Here is a 16,540-nt window from a genome sequence, read left to right as displayed (position 1 = left end):
GGGATGACTCAAATTTGGACTTACAACTCCATCCTTTACCATTTAGCAGGCCTTTATTTATTTATTTATTTTCGTCTTCCGAGAAATATGTTCAACTTACTCATCATGGAATCTATTTTATCAGGATTCAACTGAGTATGCTTACTGGTTTACTTGATTCTTTTCTATTATGAATTTGTTCAGATAAACTCCTTATACTAATCCTGCATTAGGATCTGGCGATAAATTTAAACTTGATCCAGTTTTCTTACAGGTATACTATTTTGAACTTTAAGCCTGACCCATTTATATTCAAGTCAAAGTGAACATTGGTTCCAAATCTTTGACCAAAATATGGGCTCAAATATATGTTTGATTGGAATAAGATTAGAAGATAACTATTAATTTTCTTGGATTTATATGAAAAAGAATCAACTGTGCTGACTAATTGCTGATCTTGTTGATGGCATTTTTTAGAACTGTTTGCTTATACTTGATAGTTATCATTTAGTGTAAGCTGCATGTGCATTGGTTATTTATGTTATATTGTTTCATCAGTGCCGGTGTTTGCTTGCAGACCAGCTATAGTTTGGGCAACATGGGATCTTATTGCCATGGTGGAAAATGGAAAATATGATGGACCACCAACACACGCAGTGAACTTTGTATGGAATAATGGGTCCCGGGAGGTATTATCTTTTTGTATCTGAAGATAGTTCTTGTGCTTCTTTTTTATATTAATGTATAAAAGGTTGAATGGTGTGTTAAGTGTTAAATCAATGCCGTACCTTTTTTTAATATAAAAAATTGATATGCTTACTCAAACATCTTAATTTAGTGACTACTTATTATTTCATTATTGTAGGGAGAGGAGGTATATTTGGTTGGTGATTTCACAGGCAATTGGAAAGATTCTGTCAAGGCAGAGCACAAAGGCGGTTCGAAATATGAAGTTGAACTTAGACTTCGGCATGGAAAGTATGCCTTTTATTTCATTTCTTTTATCTGCATTAGTTAACGCTTGGTGGAATTTTTATTGGATCTCTTTTTGTTTTACTATAGAACTGCGTAGTTATTAAATTGACTGTGGTCATACTTAACACTGTTTATTCCTCTACTTCGCTAGCCACAACTTCTTGTGAAGTCTTTTTTTTTTTTACATAAAATTTATTTGACACTATGTTAGTGATCAACTTGGTTAGATTGTAAAATAACTGTTTGGAAGACTTGTAGACTCAGTTCTGATTGTCATTAACTATCTTTATGAGAGAAAGCTTCCTCACGGGTGAGCATAGATTAGAATTTTTTTATTTAGAAGTGTCATGCTAATCATGCTTATTATATATGACCTATGTCGTTACTCAAATATCTAAGGAGTACGTGGCTTACATTTGGTAATTTTAAACTTCAAAGCATTTGAATAAGATAGCTTACACATTCAATTAGTTTAATGTAGCTTTTATCCAATATTGCATCTATTTGTTTTACAGAACATTTGATAGTGTTAAACTTCAAAGTGTTGAAATTAGTTAAATTTTTTAACTGGAATTTACTGACAGCTTAGAATGTTTCTGGGGTTTAATAAATAGTTTATAAGTGGTTGAGAGTGATGGATTCACTGAATCTATTTTGATAGCTGAAGTATGTTATATTATTTCATATCTAAAGTTTGTGATTCATTTAGGTTCAGACCAAACTAAATGATCTTCAATTGTCATTTTTCATTCGGCTTGTATAAGAAAGGTCCATGACAGGGTTATATGTGCATCTTGATCTAAGGAGACATCTGACTCGAGCTAGTTACATACTCAGAAAATACTAGGAAACATACTTAGATCATACAAAGATAACTTAAAATTTTAATAATTGATATTCACAGTTTTTATCCCACTCCTTGCTATTCTCACCTTGTTTTTAATCCACCCACATTGAAATTAATATCCTTTTTATGCCAGTACTTGTGAGTGGGCAAAACACATTGAAACCATACTGACATATGCTATATTACACACACAGGCACATGTACATGTGTACCGATATAAGCAAGTTATGATGCTGTCTTGACCTTGTCTGTGTGATCATACCAATCTTAAGGAGGCATTGTAGCAAGAGTAATGTTTCCATAGAAATAATGGTGATAGACAAAGTTGGTGTTGAGATGTCCAAGCCTAACCTCAAAAACTGGGCCTCTGAGCCTGAGGTAATTATACACCATTCATCTATTGTATTACAAAAAATATTAAAAACATTATTTAGTTATTACTCTTCGATTTTTGTTCATGATTGCATAAACATTAGCCATCCATTACTTATTCCCTGTGAATGAACCGCCATACTGCAATAAACCCTCTCTGGTTACTGTGAATTAGCAATACGATTAACTTTTTTTAAAGCTATTTAAGCTTATCTTTATTTTATTACCTATTCGTTCAGATACAACTATAAGTTCATTGTTGGTGGACAATGGAGGCACTCATCAGGATTACCAACTGAAACAGATGAACATGGAAATGTCAACAATGTAATTAGAGTTGGTGATGTTGCTCGCATTAAACCTGCTCCTACTCAGCTACAGGTAAAGGTAAGTTACTTAGTTGAGTTTCAACATGGAAATGCCAACATAATTTTGATATGTGTTGTTTCTGTCACTTGAATTTCATGTTCGATATATCTTTCTAGTCATTTTGATCACGACACAACTTTATATAAAATCATTCTTTATTTTCTCATGATTTATATGATAGTGCCAGTTGCATTTCATACTTTTAATCTGAAAATTGCCTAGTGTAACATTACTGTGAACTTCAATAAACATTATCTCTAGTAAGCCGAAGTTATAAGAAAAAAAGGGTCATGTCATCTTAGCATTTGCCATGAAAGTAAAGTTTGTCATGGTGCATGAAACAAATTTTGAAAGATGTCCAACAGTTCTGACTTGTTTTATATGACAAACTGACAAATAATGTCAGCCCTTTATGGGTTGGTGCCAATTTCCTTCTAGATGCTATTCTGAGAGGAATAGGATCCTGCATAATACTATTCTGGACAGTTGTCTTCCATTTTTATAGTTTAAGTTTGTGCAAACAAGTACCCTGTAGATTTCCCAATATCAGAGATTCTGATGAGGAAGAGGATTTTTTAAATGTTTGGAATCACAATCTTCCCTCAGGCACAAAATATGTCAAAGAACTAAAAGGAAACATATTCCCAAAGAATTGATAGTCAAAAAACTGTAACAATATTTTAGTTTATTATTGAAAGTATTGGTTATGACCATAATGTCAATAGTCACTTTGAGGGAAGTACCTACTTTTACAAACAGCTACTTCATGAAGGACATCACAAAAGGTTGTCAACGCGTTACGTTTCTTTTTCTGACGAATCCGTGGAGATACGTTTTCCCTTTTATAATAAAATTTATATACATGTTGAAACAAATATTACAAGTAATGTGTGGAAAAAAGGACTAGTGTGAACTATCAATCAAGGTAAGGTGCAGACTGGTAAATATTTCTACATGATGACCTAAGATGAGCTGTTAACTTCCTGTTTATAGTTCAACCAGAAAACTGAATTGCTTTTGATATCATATGAGCCAAACTTCATGTCTTCATGAGTCGCTGCTGTCCTTATTTCTAGTGAATACTCCGTCTTCATACGTGAAATCTTCATGGTACATACTCAAAGAGGGCTTCATCCAAAATTTTCCCAAAAACCAAGACTCTAGGAAAATAAAAATATAAACATTCTATTTGACTTCATTAGCTAGAAGGGTGACATTTATAATATTAGAACTTATTACTACATATAAAAGAGCCTAACAACTCAATTTGGTTTTCGCCAGAGCTGCCTGCTTCACCTAGCAGCTCAAAAGTTTCATATCATACTCTATTAAAAAGTGGCTAGCGAGCACCTCTCTGCTTGTTTGTTTTGTGTCATCCTACATATTTGTTGGTGGTTTTGTGGAGCCAGCTTCATTTCCGCAACATTTCCGCAATATATGGTGGGCCTCCCTTAGGAAAGTAGACACTAATATGCAGTTAAAACAAAATTTTTTGACCGCCTACATCCTAAGATCCATACGTAGAAGAAGATCCAAGATAAAAATTACCTGAAGCGTGCAGATAAATAACAAAGACTTGCGTACTCGTTGAGATGTTGCGCGACAATTGAAGCGACGCCTCTACTAGTATCCACACGAACTTGTTGGAACTCTGCACGTCAGTGTGCTAGCACTTTGAAGACGACAGCCTTTGGAGTTTCTCTCTCCCTCACGATTTCAGAAGCACGGTGGGATAATCAAAAAAGGTCCATCCCATGCCCCTTTTTATAGGGCTGTGAGGTAGTTTCTCAAACCGTAAAGAGATCGGGATTCCAATCAGACGGTTTCTCAAAATATAATTTGTTCAAATCATATATTTAAACCGTGATTGATCATATCAATTTGATTGCTAGGAGATAGGTTCATTGAACTTGGTCAGTATTTCTTTCAAACGTGATTAATCAAATCAATCCTTATCCAATTACTCAATAGCTTCACAACTAATCATATCTCTATATGACTAAATTTATGCGGGCTTTCTTAATAATGTTTCAACATGTTCTTATGTGCGACCCAATAGGTTCACACGATGTTGGTAGTGAGGCAAAATACTTTTTCGGCCCACAAGTCATAAGTGGGCCCTAGCAGGACATTATGACTACCCAAATCATGTAAAGGTCATCTCAGACGAAACCTAGTTCACAATGGACATATGTCGGTCTCTTCATCACTAGATATCTTGATTGAACTCAAGGCAGGAAGCGTGTCAACCTTATACAGTTCAACCTTTAATTTCTCGCACCTGAAGTTAGACTGACTTCTCAATAGTTGACTCTCAACTAATTAGGCATGGCCATGCACTTGCTCAGTCTATCTTTTTCGAGGGGCCCAAAGATATCATACTCTCATTTATATGATAAATGTGAGGGACAAATTCCATCTTGACCATTCACATCCCTCTGCATGATTCATAGCATACACAAGTGATACCTTTATTATTATCTGTTTAGGGAAAACGTTTGGTAACATCAAAGTATACAATCCTCATGTAAGAAACCGTGATAATCTCAGGTCAAAAGACCGAATATAACCACTGTATGAAACCTACTGATGACACATAATCCATGCAGTGTTTCATAGCGGGTCAGTCCAGTATCATGTTCAACATATACCCATGTGATTGACTTGATATCTCATATCCATGATCCGTGAAACATGATCATCAATCAATGATTGACTTGATATCTCATATCCATGATCCGTGAAACATGATCATCAATCAATCCACATACTGCCTATAAAATCATTAGTAACATGATCATCAATCAATCCACATACTGCCTATAAAATCATTAGTGTCCCAACCAATGAAAAAAGACAAGGACTACTTAGAATAACATCATAATCTAATTACAGAGTTTCACATTCAAGTCACATACTTAACGATCCATAATAAGTGATTTATTCAAGGGACCGAATAACAGATTATTCATAGAAGTTGCATAAATATAAATTAAACACAATCATCTCTATGATTGGTCTCTAGGGCATATCATACTAACACCCCCTGGACACGTAGAGGTGGATATATAATTGGTTGGCTATATGTTAAAAAGACTTGCTAGCGTACTACTAAATAGGAACTAATTATTAGTTTAAATTTTGATTTAATTAACCAAACAATATTATATGCAACTAAACCATTACCTGTGTGCAGTTGGAATACATAGATGATGTCGTGGCAATGCTTTTTTATATTTGCTTTGCTTAAGCTTGACGAACGTATTAAAGGTTTCTTTTTTCAAACCCCAAGCTTTACCTCTATTTTTAATTGTGAACAGAAGATATATAGAAAATTATATATTTCTCAAACATTATGAGTGAAAGAATGCTAATTGGAGCTCATAAACGTATATTGATGAATAAAACAATTCTGCAAGTACTTTTTATCACATGCTTATAGGTATTTTTCGGTAAAATGGATCCAGATGTATTATATGTTATTCACTAGCTAAAGCCGTGATATGAATTTAACAAAAAATCTAATAGACTGGACAAGGTATGAAAGTTAAATGTGCTTGGAACTTTATAGTATCACGGATCGAAGTTTTAGGTACCGAAGTGTTAAAGAAACATTTTGAGACATCAAAGTGGAAAGGTGCCAAAGCTTTAGGTACCAAGGTGAAAATAAGCCACGAGAAAGTCTTTTTTGACAGTAGTACCATTAAATCAATTAAATTACTATTAGGTCCCTGACATCGTCTATGTTATTTTTAAATTAATCCCCTAAATTATTGAAAGTGCTATTAGGATCTCCAATTTTTAAGTTATGTTAAAATTAAACCTGCAAACTAAGAGTAGAATTAGCAATTAGACTAATAGAAATTTGAGTGCACGACAACTGAATAGAGCAGGCATGTTGCACGTGCGCTCCATACTGGTATGTCTTTACTGGCTTGAGTATATATGGAAAATTCTCGACGCAATCTTTATCCACCCACATAGTTGGCTCATGCATCAAAAACCAGTATTAGTTTTCATGTGTGGATATCTATTTAGTTTGTTTGATCTGTAGTTTCTTATATGTATCATCATGTGTGAAATCAATTACAGGATCCAACAGTTGTTAAGGTGATAGAACGACAACTGACTGAAGACGAAAGGTTCCTGTTAGCTTTTGCAGCACGTCGGATTGCATTTTCTATCTGCCCAGTCAAGCTGACTCCGAAATAGATGAATAGGACGCGTCAACTTGTATCTCCTTCTCATTGTCCGGGGGGCGGTCTTGCGACCGACTGAAAATGCATGTAAGTTAAGCATTTGTATTAATGGGGCCAAGAAACTGTAAAACTCATCTGTATTTTCAATAAAATTTGGGGCAATTAATTTTAAATTAAGGGTTAACAGACTCCCCGTGGTATCACTTAATTGCAAAGAGACTTATTATAGTTCTATTTGTTGCGAATAGTCCCCCTATGGTCTCCTTGTTGCAAATAGACAGCTCGAGTGAAAATTTTTGGCTCTTAAAATTGTTTGAAATGTTTGAGAAGGTGGATAGACCCCCTATAGGTCGAGTGGTGAGGATAGACGCCCAATTGTTAACTTTTTGACTTTCAAAATAGTCAAAAGAGTTCACTATAGAATGGTGTATTCACGCTTGGGCTAATACTGCAGAGAGTATTCACAAGAAGTAGAGCTATATGGGTCAATATGCGATAAATAGAAGTATAGGGGTGTCTTTGCAATTTAGTGATACTACAGGGGTCTGTTTGCAATTAACCCTTAAATTAATAAAGCACCTTCTTGATCAAAAGTGTCGCAGGGACCTGAATCTTTTCTACTGCTAGTTTGCTTGATGTGGGTGAATCTCTTGTGAGGACTTGACCTTCAGATAATAATCTTTTGATAAGTTTCTGTCCTAAGCTTACGAGTGCTGGAGTTGAATGCTCTTATTCAAATGAGCAGCGCTATTTGGCTCGCGCTTTAACGCGTGAGCCAACGCGCACANTGCGTGCGCGTTAAAGCGCGAGCCAAACAGCTTTTTCGTATTCAAATAGACATGTACTGAAAGTATCATTAACTTATTTACAAGGCTATTGTATTCAGGACTCGAATGAGAACAGTATTGTATTGCCAGCTAATCTAAGCTTAAGTACAGAAGTATCATTAACTTTCAGTAATCTTTTAGTAAATTATACTGATTATTTTTCTGTTTATAAAATACTGATTATTTTTCAGTTTATAAAATAATATAATTTTTGTTGCAATTTGAACTACAACCGTTGTGAAAAAAATGGAAATAATTAATGTGATATCAGGACAAGTTCCACTCCGTCCAAAATCCAAGAATTAAATTGAACATGTATTAGATTTTGATGCTTAAATTCCTCCAATGTTCTGATACAGAAAGCAATCTTTGTAATAATTTTCTATACAATCAGAGTTTTTAGCAATATGAATGAGTCATTCACTTATGTAAATATCGCTTCATCACCAAACTTTCAGCAAAAATGAGAGGCCCCTCAGTTCACTCAGTCTGTCGAATGTTTTCTTTGAACAAGATCATGGTACTTTGGAAAGAATAATGTTTGAACAACCGAATAAAGAAAATATGGGAAAAGAGCCGAGATGACGGCCAGGAGAGTGGTAAGCCAATATTGAGGGCTCGAGGCACCAACTTCAAGAAACACCATATATGCTGTTGTGGATACAAACGGAGGCAATAGCCCATAAATCACCGCAAATACATACCAGAAACCAATGCTAACCCAGATAACAAGGTGCTGAATCCATGTGAAATAACTGAGATAAAGAGCCATTTGGCAGTTCACTGTCCAAACAACACAGCCATACATTGTGACACCGAGGAGATCAATTCCTGCCACTCGACCATCATTTCTGAAAGCCTGATCAAGGATCGAGTTGCTCGTCAAGTAGAAGATTATGACAGAACTCAAGACTCCGTTGATCATCCAACGAAGTATCCGCAACCAGCTAAAGAAAACATTGTGCACACCATCCTGGTGTAGTATTGGGAACTGTAAGCAAAAGAATAGGTTATTTCTTCAAGAACATCATGATAACACTACCAGAGAAAAGGAAATGAACTTTACATTCATCTGGCAATTTTGGACTTAGATGCATTCAAGGTTTTAAATATCAGTTATCAGGGATTTATCGGACGGTGAAAGTCCATATCGGATAGTGGATATTGGAGATATATCGGGGGTAAGTAGTATTTATCGGAATGACTTTATCGGATGGTGATATACATAATATAATATTCTAAAATGTATTTATCAGAGTGACTTTATCGGATGATGATATACATAATATAATATTCTAAAATGCAATCTAACCATACTAAATGAAATATAAATATACCAAAATGTAAATAATTATGTTTAGCATTATTAACTAATGGAAGAAACTTGGGTCGGGTCGGGTCGGGTTTAAAGCGCATTGAATAGGTGTCCATTGCCCGAAATCAAAACTCAAACCAAAGATCGATAATTCCGATTTTTGGGTCGACAATATCGACCGATAACTCACTTTATCGCTGCATTATCGGCGATAAACATCCAAAAATGACAACCAATTTAGAATCGAACTTATCATAGCGGAAAGCCCCCCAAAACCGATAAATCGTAGATAATATCAATTTATCGACCGATATTTAAAACATTGGATGCATTCGCGTGTTAAAATTGTTGAATAGCATACTGAAAAGGATAGAGCTTGCAAGTCAGAGAACACTAACAGAACCAAAAAAGAAATGACACCATCATTCATGTTACCAACTAAGAGATCTGGAACAGAAAGTAAATTGGAACTTCAATGTAAAATCTGGCATAGCCTCACTAGAGAAACTACATCATAAGACTACACATTTTAGAGGAGTTTATCCTGAATCACCTTTTGCAAGAAGAAAGTTCACTTACTGATTGATGACTGCTCAACTAACTTGTGGAGTTCGTTGCCAGACTCAGAATCTTGCTTACACTGATTTTGCAAAACTATGGATTTTGGAAATTAAGCAGGAGGCCCCTTAACCTAAGGAGCTCGGAAGCTATGGATGATAAGAAATCTAGATCCGAAGGCCTCTTATCCAACAAACATAGGAGGCCATGAGCAATAAGAAAACCAAGTTCAAAGACCTTTTATCCAATGGACCTCAAGCTCATGCTCCAAAGTTCAGGTTGAAGACCTTTTACCTAACCGGATCTCGGAGGTCATAGGCTACAGAAAATGCTACAGAAAATCAAGGTCCAGAGGCCTATTACTTGATAGACTTTGAAGGTCAAAGGCAACAAAATCGAGGTCAATGGACTCTTACCTAATGGACATCATACGCCATAGGAGATAGAAAATCCAGGCTCGGAGACTTGTTACCCACTAGGCTTCTTGGGTTTTAAACTGTGAGAAATTGGGATTCAGATCCTCTCTACTGCCAAAAAGTAGTGGACAAACGACTACTTTTACCATAGCCATTGATTTATTTTAGTGCGCGGTTGTGATGTCTTTAATTGTAAATTATGAATGAGTGCAACTCATAGAGGATATACTGAATATTAGACTTAGAATGAATCATAACCATCATTAGACAAATCTAACAGCTATGATAAAAACAGGGATCTCTCCATTACTTGCTGGTAATGTAGAGGATCCAAATCCGTGATAGCGTAGGTTCATAGACTTCTTATTCACTAGTCACATAGGAATGTGGGCAATGAGAAAGCCTAGGTGCGGAGACCTCTTATCCACTAAAGTCCCTTGGGCTGGGCCATAGATGATGACAAAGCTCAAGTCTGGAGATCTCTTACCCCTAGGCCCCCTCAACAATGTACGTGAGAACTGGAGACACCTACTAAGTTCTAGGACTATGGACAATAAGAATTTGTGCTCTTAATTGCTTCTTCCAAATTGAAATCTTAGGTCATTAATTAATCCAACTTTTGTCACACAATAGAATGACTTACATTCTATATTCTATTAACGATGAGAGTTCAAATATGCATAAATACATTCAAAAACAAAAATACAACAGAAAGAAAACAACTAAGCTCTATTTATTGATAAAACTCCCTCAAGTCTGCTGTTTTCTGCATTTGAGGCAGTAGTTCTTCAAGGTGAGCTTGTAAGTTTTTTTTCCGCCAATTACTTTGAGATAATCTTGTAAGATCCTTCCTATTGGGGTCATCTTCCCACCTACCAGAGGCCAATTTATCATATTGTTCTATCAAATTACAAGATCTTTGGCCTTAAAACACACTTATTAACTCCGCATTGCTCCTCATATCTAGGTTTCAAGAAGACTTGTTTGCAAATCCTAACAAAGGTCACTTGTACGTTATTGGTCTCTCTAATTCATTTCAGGGAGGCCCCTTCAATACCTTTTATAGCTTTTTTGGCTCGATGAAATTGTAATACCAGTGTCATGATCTTGTGTGATCACCTTTTGACTTCTTCCATCTGTAAGGAACAAGAAATTTTTCCATCAAGCTGTAAATTGATACAATTAAAACTAGGTCTCTCAATAATTATCTCGCCGATATTGCTTATTAAGCTAATGATATATCCACCACTAAAGAGTCCATGATGCCGGTGATGTTCTCTGAGATTGTCTCAGTTGCGATTAACAATCGACCTCTCATTAATATAAACAACAAATGGACTACATTATGGTTTGAGGGTGGACTCATTTTCATGGATAACTTGTATGTCAGAATGTCTATTGGACTTTCCACATCAAGCACCTTATAGACTATGTATGCCACTAATCTCTGACTAGAAAATTATAGTTATTGTAAGATTCATTTTCTTGGATTACTTATTCGTCAGAATGTCTGTTGAACTTTCCATGTCAATCGCTTTATAGACTGTACTCTCTAGTCTCCAACTAGATAATGGTAAAGTTATTTTAAGAGAACTATGTAGCATGAGTACTTCTAATATGAAGTCATACCCATACCTTGACACACTTACACCAGACATCATCACTTTCTTGCATGCTCATTGGATATGTGTATAGACTTATTGACATTTGTTCTCGATTATATAATATATCTTTTAATTTTAATCATGATATATTGGACATATAACCTACACTTCATATACACTTCTGTATATGTACCTATTTTTGTTTATACACCATGAATATAGTGGAAAATGCTAGAAAATATTGACTTGTATAAAACTAAGTTTAAATAATGTCTAATATTTTATATAAAACTGAAGAGCAAAGTCATAAAAATGTATGATAGTTTAAAAGAATTAGCATGCTAATATTTATATATTTTACTAGCATCATTGCATGTTCAACAAATTCTAGCTTTCTGCTTCCATATAAAAAGGGGCACTTTAATACCGTAACTTTTCATTAGTTTTTGTAAAAAATTTATAATATTTGTTATTTAAGATGTATGATGGTTTAAAAGAATTAGCACGCTAATATTTATATATTTTACTAGCATCATTGCATGTTCAACAAATTCTAGCTTTCTGCTTCCATATAAAAAGGGGCACTTTAATACCGTAACTTTTCATTAGTTTTTGTAAAAAATTTATAATATTTGTTATTTAAGATGTGATCTTTTATCATACATTATATGGAATTGGCTATGACATATATTTCAATTTGATTGATCATTTTTCTAGATAATGTTATAAAGAATAATCTTTTAAATGTTTTCCATGTATTATATTTAATTGTTTTCAAGCTAAGAATTTAGAAATACTATACTGGTAATATTTACACTGGAAAGCATTGGAATTCTAACTATTGTCCCTTATAATTTATTTTTATATATTTTTGGAAATAACCTTATTATTCCATATTTGTGTCCCTACTAATATACACTATAATAGTCATTAGTTACTGAGCTGTAACATATGTTCATGTCATGTTTTAGAAAGTTCTACAAAGAAAAAAAAGAAAGATATAAGAAAAGGAAAAAAAATGTCTTCTATAAAATTACAAAATGACATAGGTTATTTATTTATTAATTATTTAGATATTTTATAAATACAAACTATTCATAATGATTTTAATAATCAGAATCATCAAGAATTTTCAAATATGAAGGAGGGCAAGAAGAGTTGCAGGAGCCAGGATTTAGAAGACTTTATCTTCATCAAAAGGAGTTAAGATTAGAGCTGGAGAGACATCGGAGGTGGATGTAGGTCTATGATTTTCTTCATCGATGGAGATAAAGGACGAGAAGAACCTTGTTATTGGCGAGAGGCTTCGTCTTCATCAAAGGCGTGAGTAGAAGAAGAGATTGAGAGGCTTCTTCATCAAAAGAGAGAGGATGTGGAGGGGGAGGATATGATGGAAGCAGTAGAGGTGGGTCCGAGGATCGCTAGGGCTTTTAATACGAATGAAATTGGGGCCAGGAGATTCAGTTGGGAACTAATTTTGGTAGCGTGATACTCGTTTGAACGGTAGAAATATTACCACGAGTCCAAATCTGATCTTCAATTTAACTAAATTTAACCAGTGTTAACTAATGATTAACGTAACACAAATAAAACACAATTTTTGGTGCTATTTTCTACGTTAAATGCAACATAGGCTTTGTACCTAAGTTATATAACATTTTTTCTCTATTACGTGTTCAAACAGGTTGAAAAGAGTTCCAAAACGGGGTTTTTCTATATTGGTTATAGGTTGTAGCCCCACTCTTTAGTAGTTCTTTGTTTTACTTTAGTTTGACATTTCTAATATAGTTATCTTGTTATAGGTTCCATATCTAAGTAAAATATTTTGAGTTTGTAATAAACTAAATTTATACAATTAAAATATAAGGTTTCCCCCCTGAAAAACATCTTTAAAATAAGTTCATTCTATAGAAACCGTCTTGTTAATGTATACATAAACCACCTTCAAATGATTTTTTTGTTGCAATCAACCATCCAAACCCACTTTTTAGTTAAGTTTTTTTGGTATTGTTGTTTCGGGTTTTAAAATTATAAACAACTCAAGGTTACAATCTCAAGGTTACAAAGAAACAAGAAATTTTTTGAGTTGGGTTCTTTTCTGTACGCCGATGGAGCGTCGTTCTTGTATTCTGCTGACTGTCTGAGGAAGGCAATAAGTCTTCTTGCTAATTTTGAGAAGCTTGCCGAAGTGAAGCCAAAATTCGATCTCTGACCTCTTTCTTTGGTGATTAATGAAGATATCTATTCCAAAGTCCTCAAAAATAAGCAATCTTCTCTTATTTTATAGGCTAAGAGAGAGTTAATGACCATTAAATGTGGATTAGTGGTTATTAACTTAGGAGATAATGGGAGCGAATCATTTCCACAAAAATAACTTTTGAAAAAGTCATGGGTAAGATTTGCCAACAACGGTCATGAGCAAAGATCGTTTTAGCGAACTTCGCTTAAATTGTGGGTGACATAGCCTACGCGAACTGCTTAGGCAAGGCTCACTCTGGGCGAAATTCGCTTAGAGTTTCACTTTGACTTGGTCTTGAGCGTGAGCTTCATTGTTGCTTTGGCAAGTCTCGCTATGGTTTAGGCAAGCTTCATCACGGCACATATTTGGCTCACATGAAGTGTTCTAATGGGTCTGCAGTTCTTAAGCTTATATTAGACTGAGTATTGATCCGAGAGAGTATATCTTGACCATCTACAAGACCCCCCCCAAAGTTTTCAAGATCCTGCCTTTGACTTGTAGCAGAAGTCGAAATATTTTAGGTAATATTCAAAGGTGTACTGTTGAACATAGCTTGGGTTGCCTTACCTGGGTTGAATTTGTCTTCATTTGACTACTTGGTTGCCATAGGTATACTGTTAAACATGGTCTCTTTTGTCGTAGATTCATCTTGGTTGGATACTCCGCAACATTTGCATGCTCTTTTGTAGAAAATCCATCCAATTTTATGTTTAGAACGAAATTTGTTCGTCCTTGAATTGGGCTGAGGTTCAGGGAACTTATACTAGGCGGTGTTCCCCTAGCCATGAATTTCGGAACCCAATTTTGAGTGTTTGAGTGAAGTTCGCCAATTAGCGAGGATCACCAAGACTTTCGCTATTTGATCCGTGCATTGATTTGCGGTTGAGATCTCTCTTGGCAGTCAAAAATTCGAGCGAGATTCGTTGAACAACCTACTCTTTAGGTTATCTTTTAGCCTCTTTAAGCAATGCAATCACTTCTCGTAAGGGTAAATTTTGTTTTGGGAAAGTTGGTTGAAAAGTCTTATAAATAGCCTCCTCCATTTCCAATCTCATTCATCTTTATTTTCCCATGTCTCACCCTGCTCCTTCCTGACCAGAATTGCTTTTTGATAAAGAAGTCAGGATCAAGTGGCTTAGGCAAGAATTAGCCCAAGTTAATAGTGGCTCTGCAGAAGAGATCCAGATTCTTTGGCAACTAGTGGACTTGCTTCTAGATTTTAGAATCGAACGACAAAAGTGTAATATTAACATATTTTACGAGATTTAGAATCACTAATGACTCTAAGGGGACAAAGTGATTGAGTTGTGAGATTCAACTCGCCTATGTAAAGAAAGAAGTCGACAGAGATGTAATATTAACCAACCGACAGAGTCATACTGATAGAGGGGTAATATTAACATATCGGGTTTGTAAATTGGGTACTGTTTAGAGGTTTAATGTTAACATAACAATACTGAGGAATTTGATAGAGGTGTAGCATTAACGTGTCAAATTGAATAATCGATAGAGGTATAATGTTAACCAATCGAATTCAAGGGAGTCCAAGGGAAATTTTTGTTTAAGTGTGATGTTAAACTTAACGATATGAAAAATATCGATAGAGATGTAATGTTAACCAATCGATTTTGGAAGAATGGGACTAACAGAGGTGAAGGGTTAATAAGTAAAATTTGAGGAGATGCAAATCATTCAGAGGTGTATTGTTAACACGATGATGGTGAAGGATACTGAGGGTTAAGCAAAGGTATGATGTTAACTTCATAACTCGCGGGGGAATTTTGTTAAGATTGAATTGTGATAGTTTTTGATTTGGAAAATCATTCTCGCAGTCAGAGATGAGAACTTAAAGATGACCAATAATTTCATGTGGAGATGAAAAAAGCTCAATTCAATGGTAATATTTCTTGAGAAATTTCTCGTTGATTTGTGTCATCAGCATGTTACTATTTAGGTCGATTAGGCGGTATGACTTATTTGAGTAGCTTGTCTCTACTACAAATAGGCCTCTCCATTTGGGTTAAAACATACTTTTAGTCTTGTGTGTCATGATTATAGGTTGATGAACGGTTGCGACCAAGTTTCCTTCTTTAAAAAATCGTTCTTTAACTCTCCTGTTGAAAGCTCTTGATTTTCAAGATTGATACATTTCAATTCGTTGTTGAGCTTTTAGTCTCAACTCGTCCAGCGCCTCTAGTTCTTGGAGACGCCTTTGATAGTGTTCTTCAGTCGTCATCAGTTCTCAATGATAAAATTTGAATCTCTAGTAGTAATATAACTTCACATCCATATACCAAGGAGAAGGGCGTAGCGCTCGTGAGAGTGCGCACCGTTGTTCAATATGCCTAAAGACACTCTTCGAGTTTCTCGTCCCAATCTTGTATGTTAGACAAGACAAACTTCTTCAAAAGCTTGATAATGGTCTTGTTGAATGCTTCGGCCGTACCATTAGCAGCCGGGTTGTATGGCATAGAATCCACATCTTGGATTTAGAAGCTATTACAAAATTTAAAGAATGATCGACTGATAAATTGCGGATCATTGTTGTGGACAATCCTACGAAGGACACCAAATCAGTATATAACGTGGTGTTTCAAGAGCTTAATAACATTAGAAGCTTTGATTTCTTTGAACGAGAAGTAGTCGGTGATGTCCAAAATGAATCGATGGTCTTTAGCGAACGGTAGGCTAATTGATCTGATGACATCCATTCCCAACATCTCGAATGGCCATGAGACTGCGATCGGATGTAATTATTCTGGGGTTTGTGTAAGAAATATACATGGAATTAACATACACGACACCGCTTGTCGTAATGCACTGCATCTGCAATCATCGTC

General features: G+C 35.2%; 2 protein-coding genes across 7 annotated transcripts in view; one reads left to right on the top strand and one right to left on the bottom strand.

Moving 5' to 3' along the window:
• LOC109843398 (phosphoglucan phosphatase LSF1, chloroplastic) overlaps positions 1–6,918 on the top strand; it is a 22,305-nt gene extending 15,387 nt beyond the window's left edge. For 3 of the 5 annotated variants that reach the window (XM_020412333.1, XM_020412331.1, XM_020412334.1), the window contains 4 exons: positions 557–668; positions 845–957; positions 2,413–2,560; positions 6,635–6,918. In XM_020412333.1, coding sequence (XP_020267922.1) covers positions 557–668; positions 845–957; positions 2,413–2,560; positions 6,635–6,754 — 493 coding nt within the window. In that variant the 3' untranslated portion in view covers positions 6,755–6,918. Of the gene's footprint in view, positions 1–556; positions 669–844; positions 958–1,995; positions 2,180–2,412; positions 2,561–6,634 lie in introns of those variants that run through there. The other 2 variants (XR_002247667.1, XM_020412332.1) reach the window with 2 other exon arrangements.
• The window catches only part of LOC109843397 (probable phospholipid-transporting ATPase 8), a 27,568-nt gene continuing 18,895 nt past the window's right edge, over positions 7,868–16,540 (bottom strand). Inside the window, exon 11 of one of the 2 annotated variants that reach the window (XM_020412329.1) lies at positions 7,868–8,559. In XM_020412329.1, coding sequence (XP_020267918.1) covers positions 8,053–8,559 — 507 coding nt within the window. In that variant the 3' untranslated portion in view covers positions 7,868–8,052. Of the gene's footprint in view, positions 8,560–10,599; positions 10,994–16,540 lie in introns of those variants that run through there. The other variant, XM_020412330.1, reaches the window with a different exon arrangement.

Source organism: Asparagus officinalis, chromosome 5 (genome assembly GCF_001876935.1).
Source record: "Asparagus officinalis chromosome 5, Aspof.V1, whole genome shotgun sequence".
Classification (NCBI taxonomy): domain Eukaryota; kingdom Viridiplantae; phylum Streptophyta; class Magnoliopsida; order Asparagales; family Asparagaceae; genus Asparagus; species Asparagus officinalis.
This window is presented reverse-complemented; position numbering and strand designations above follow the sequence as displayed.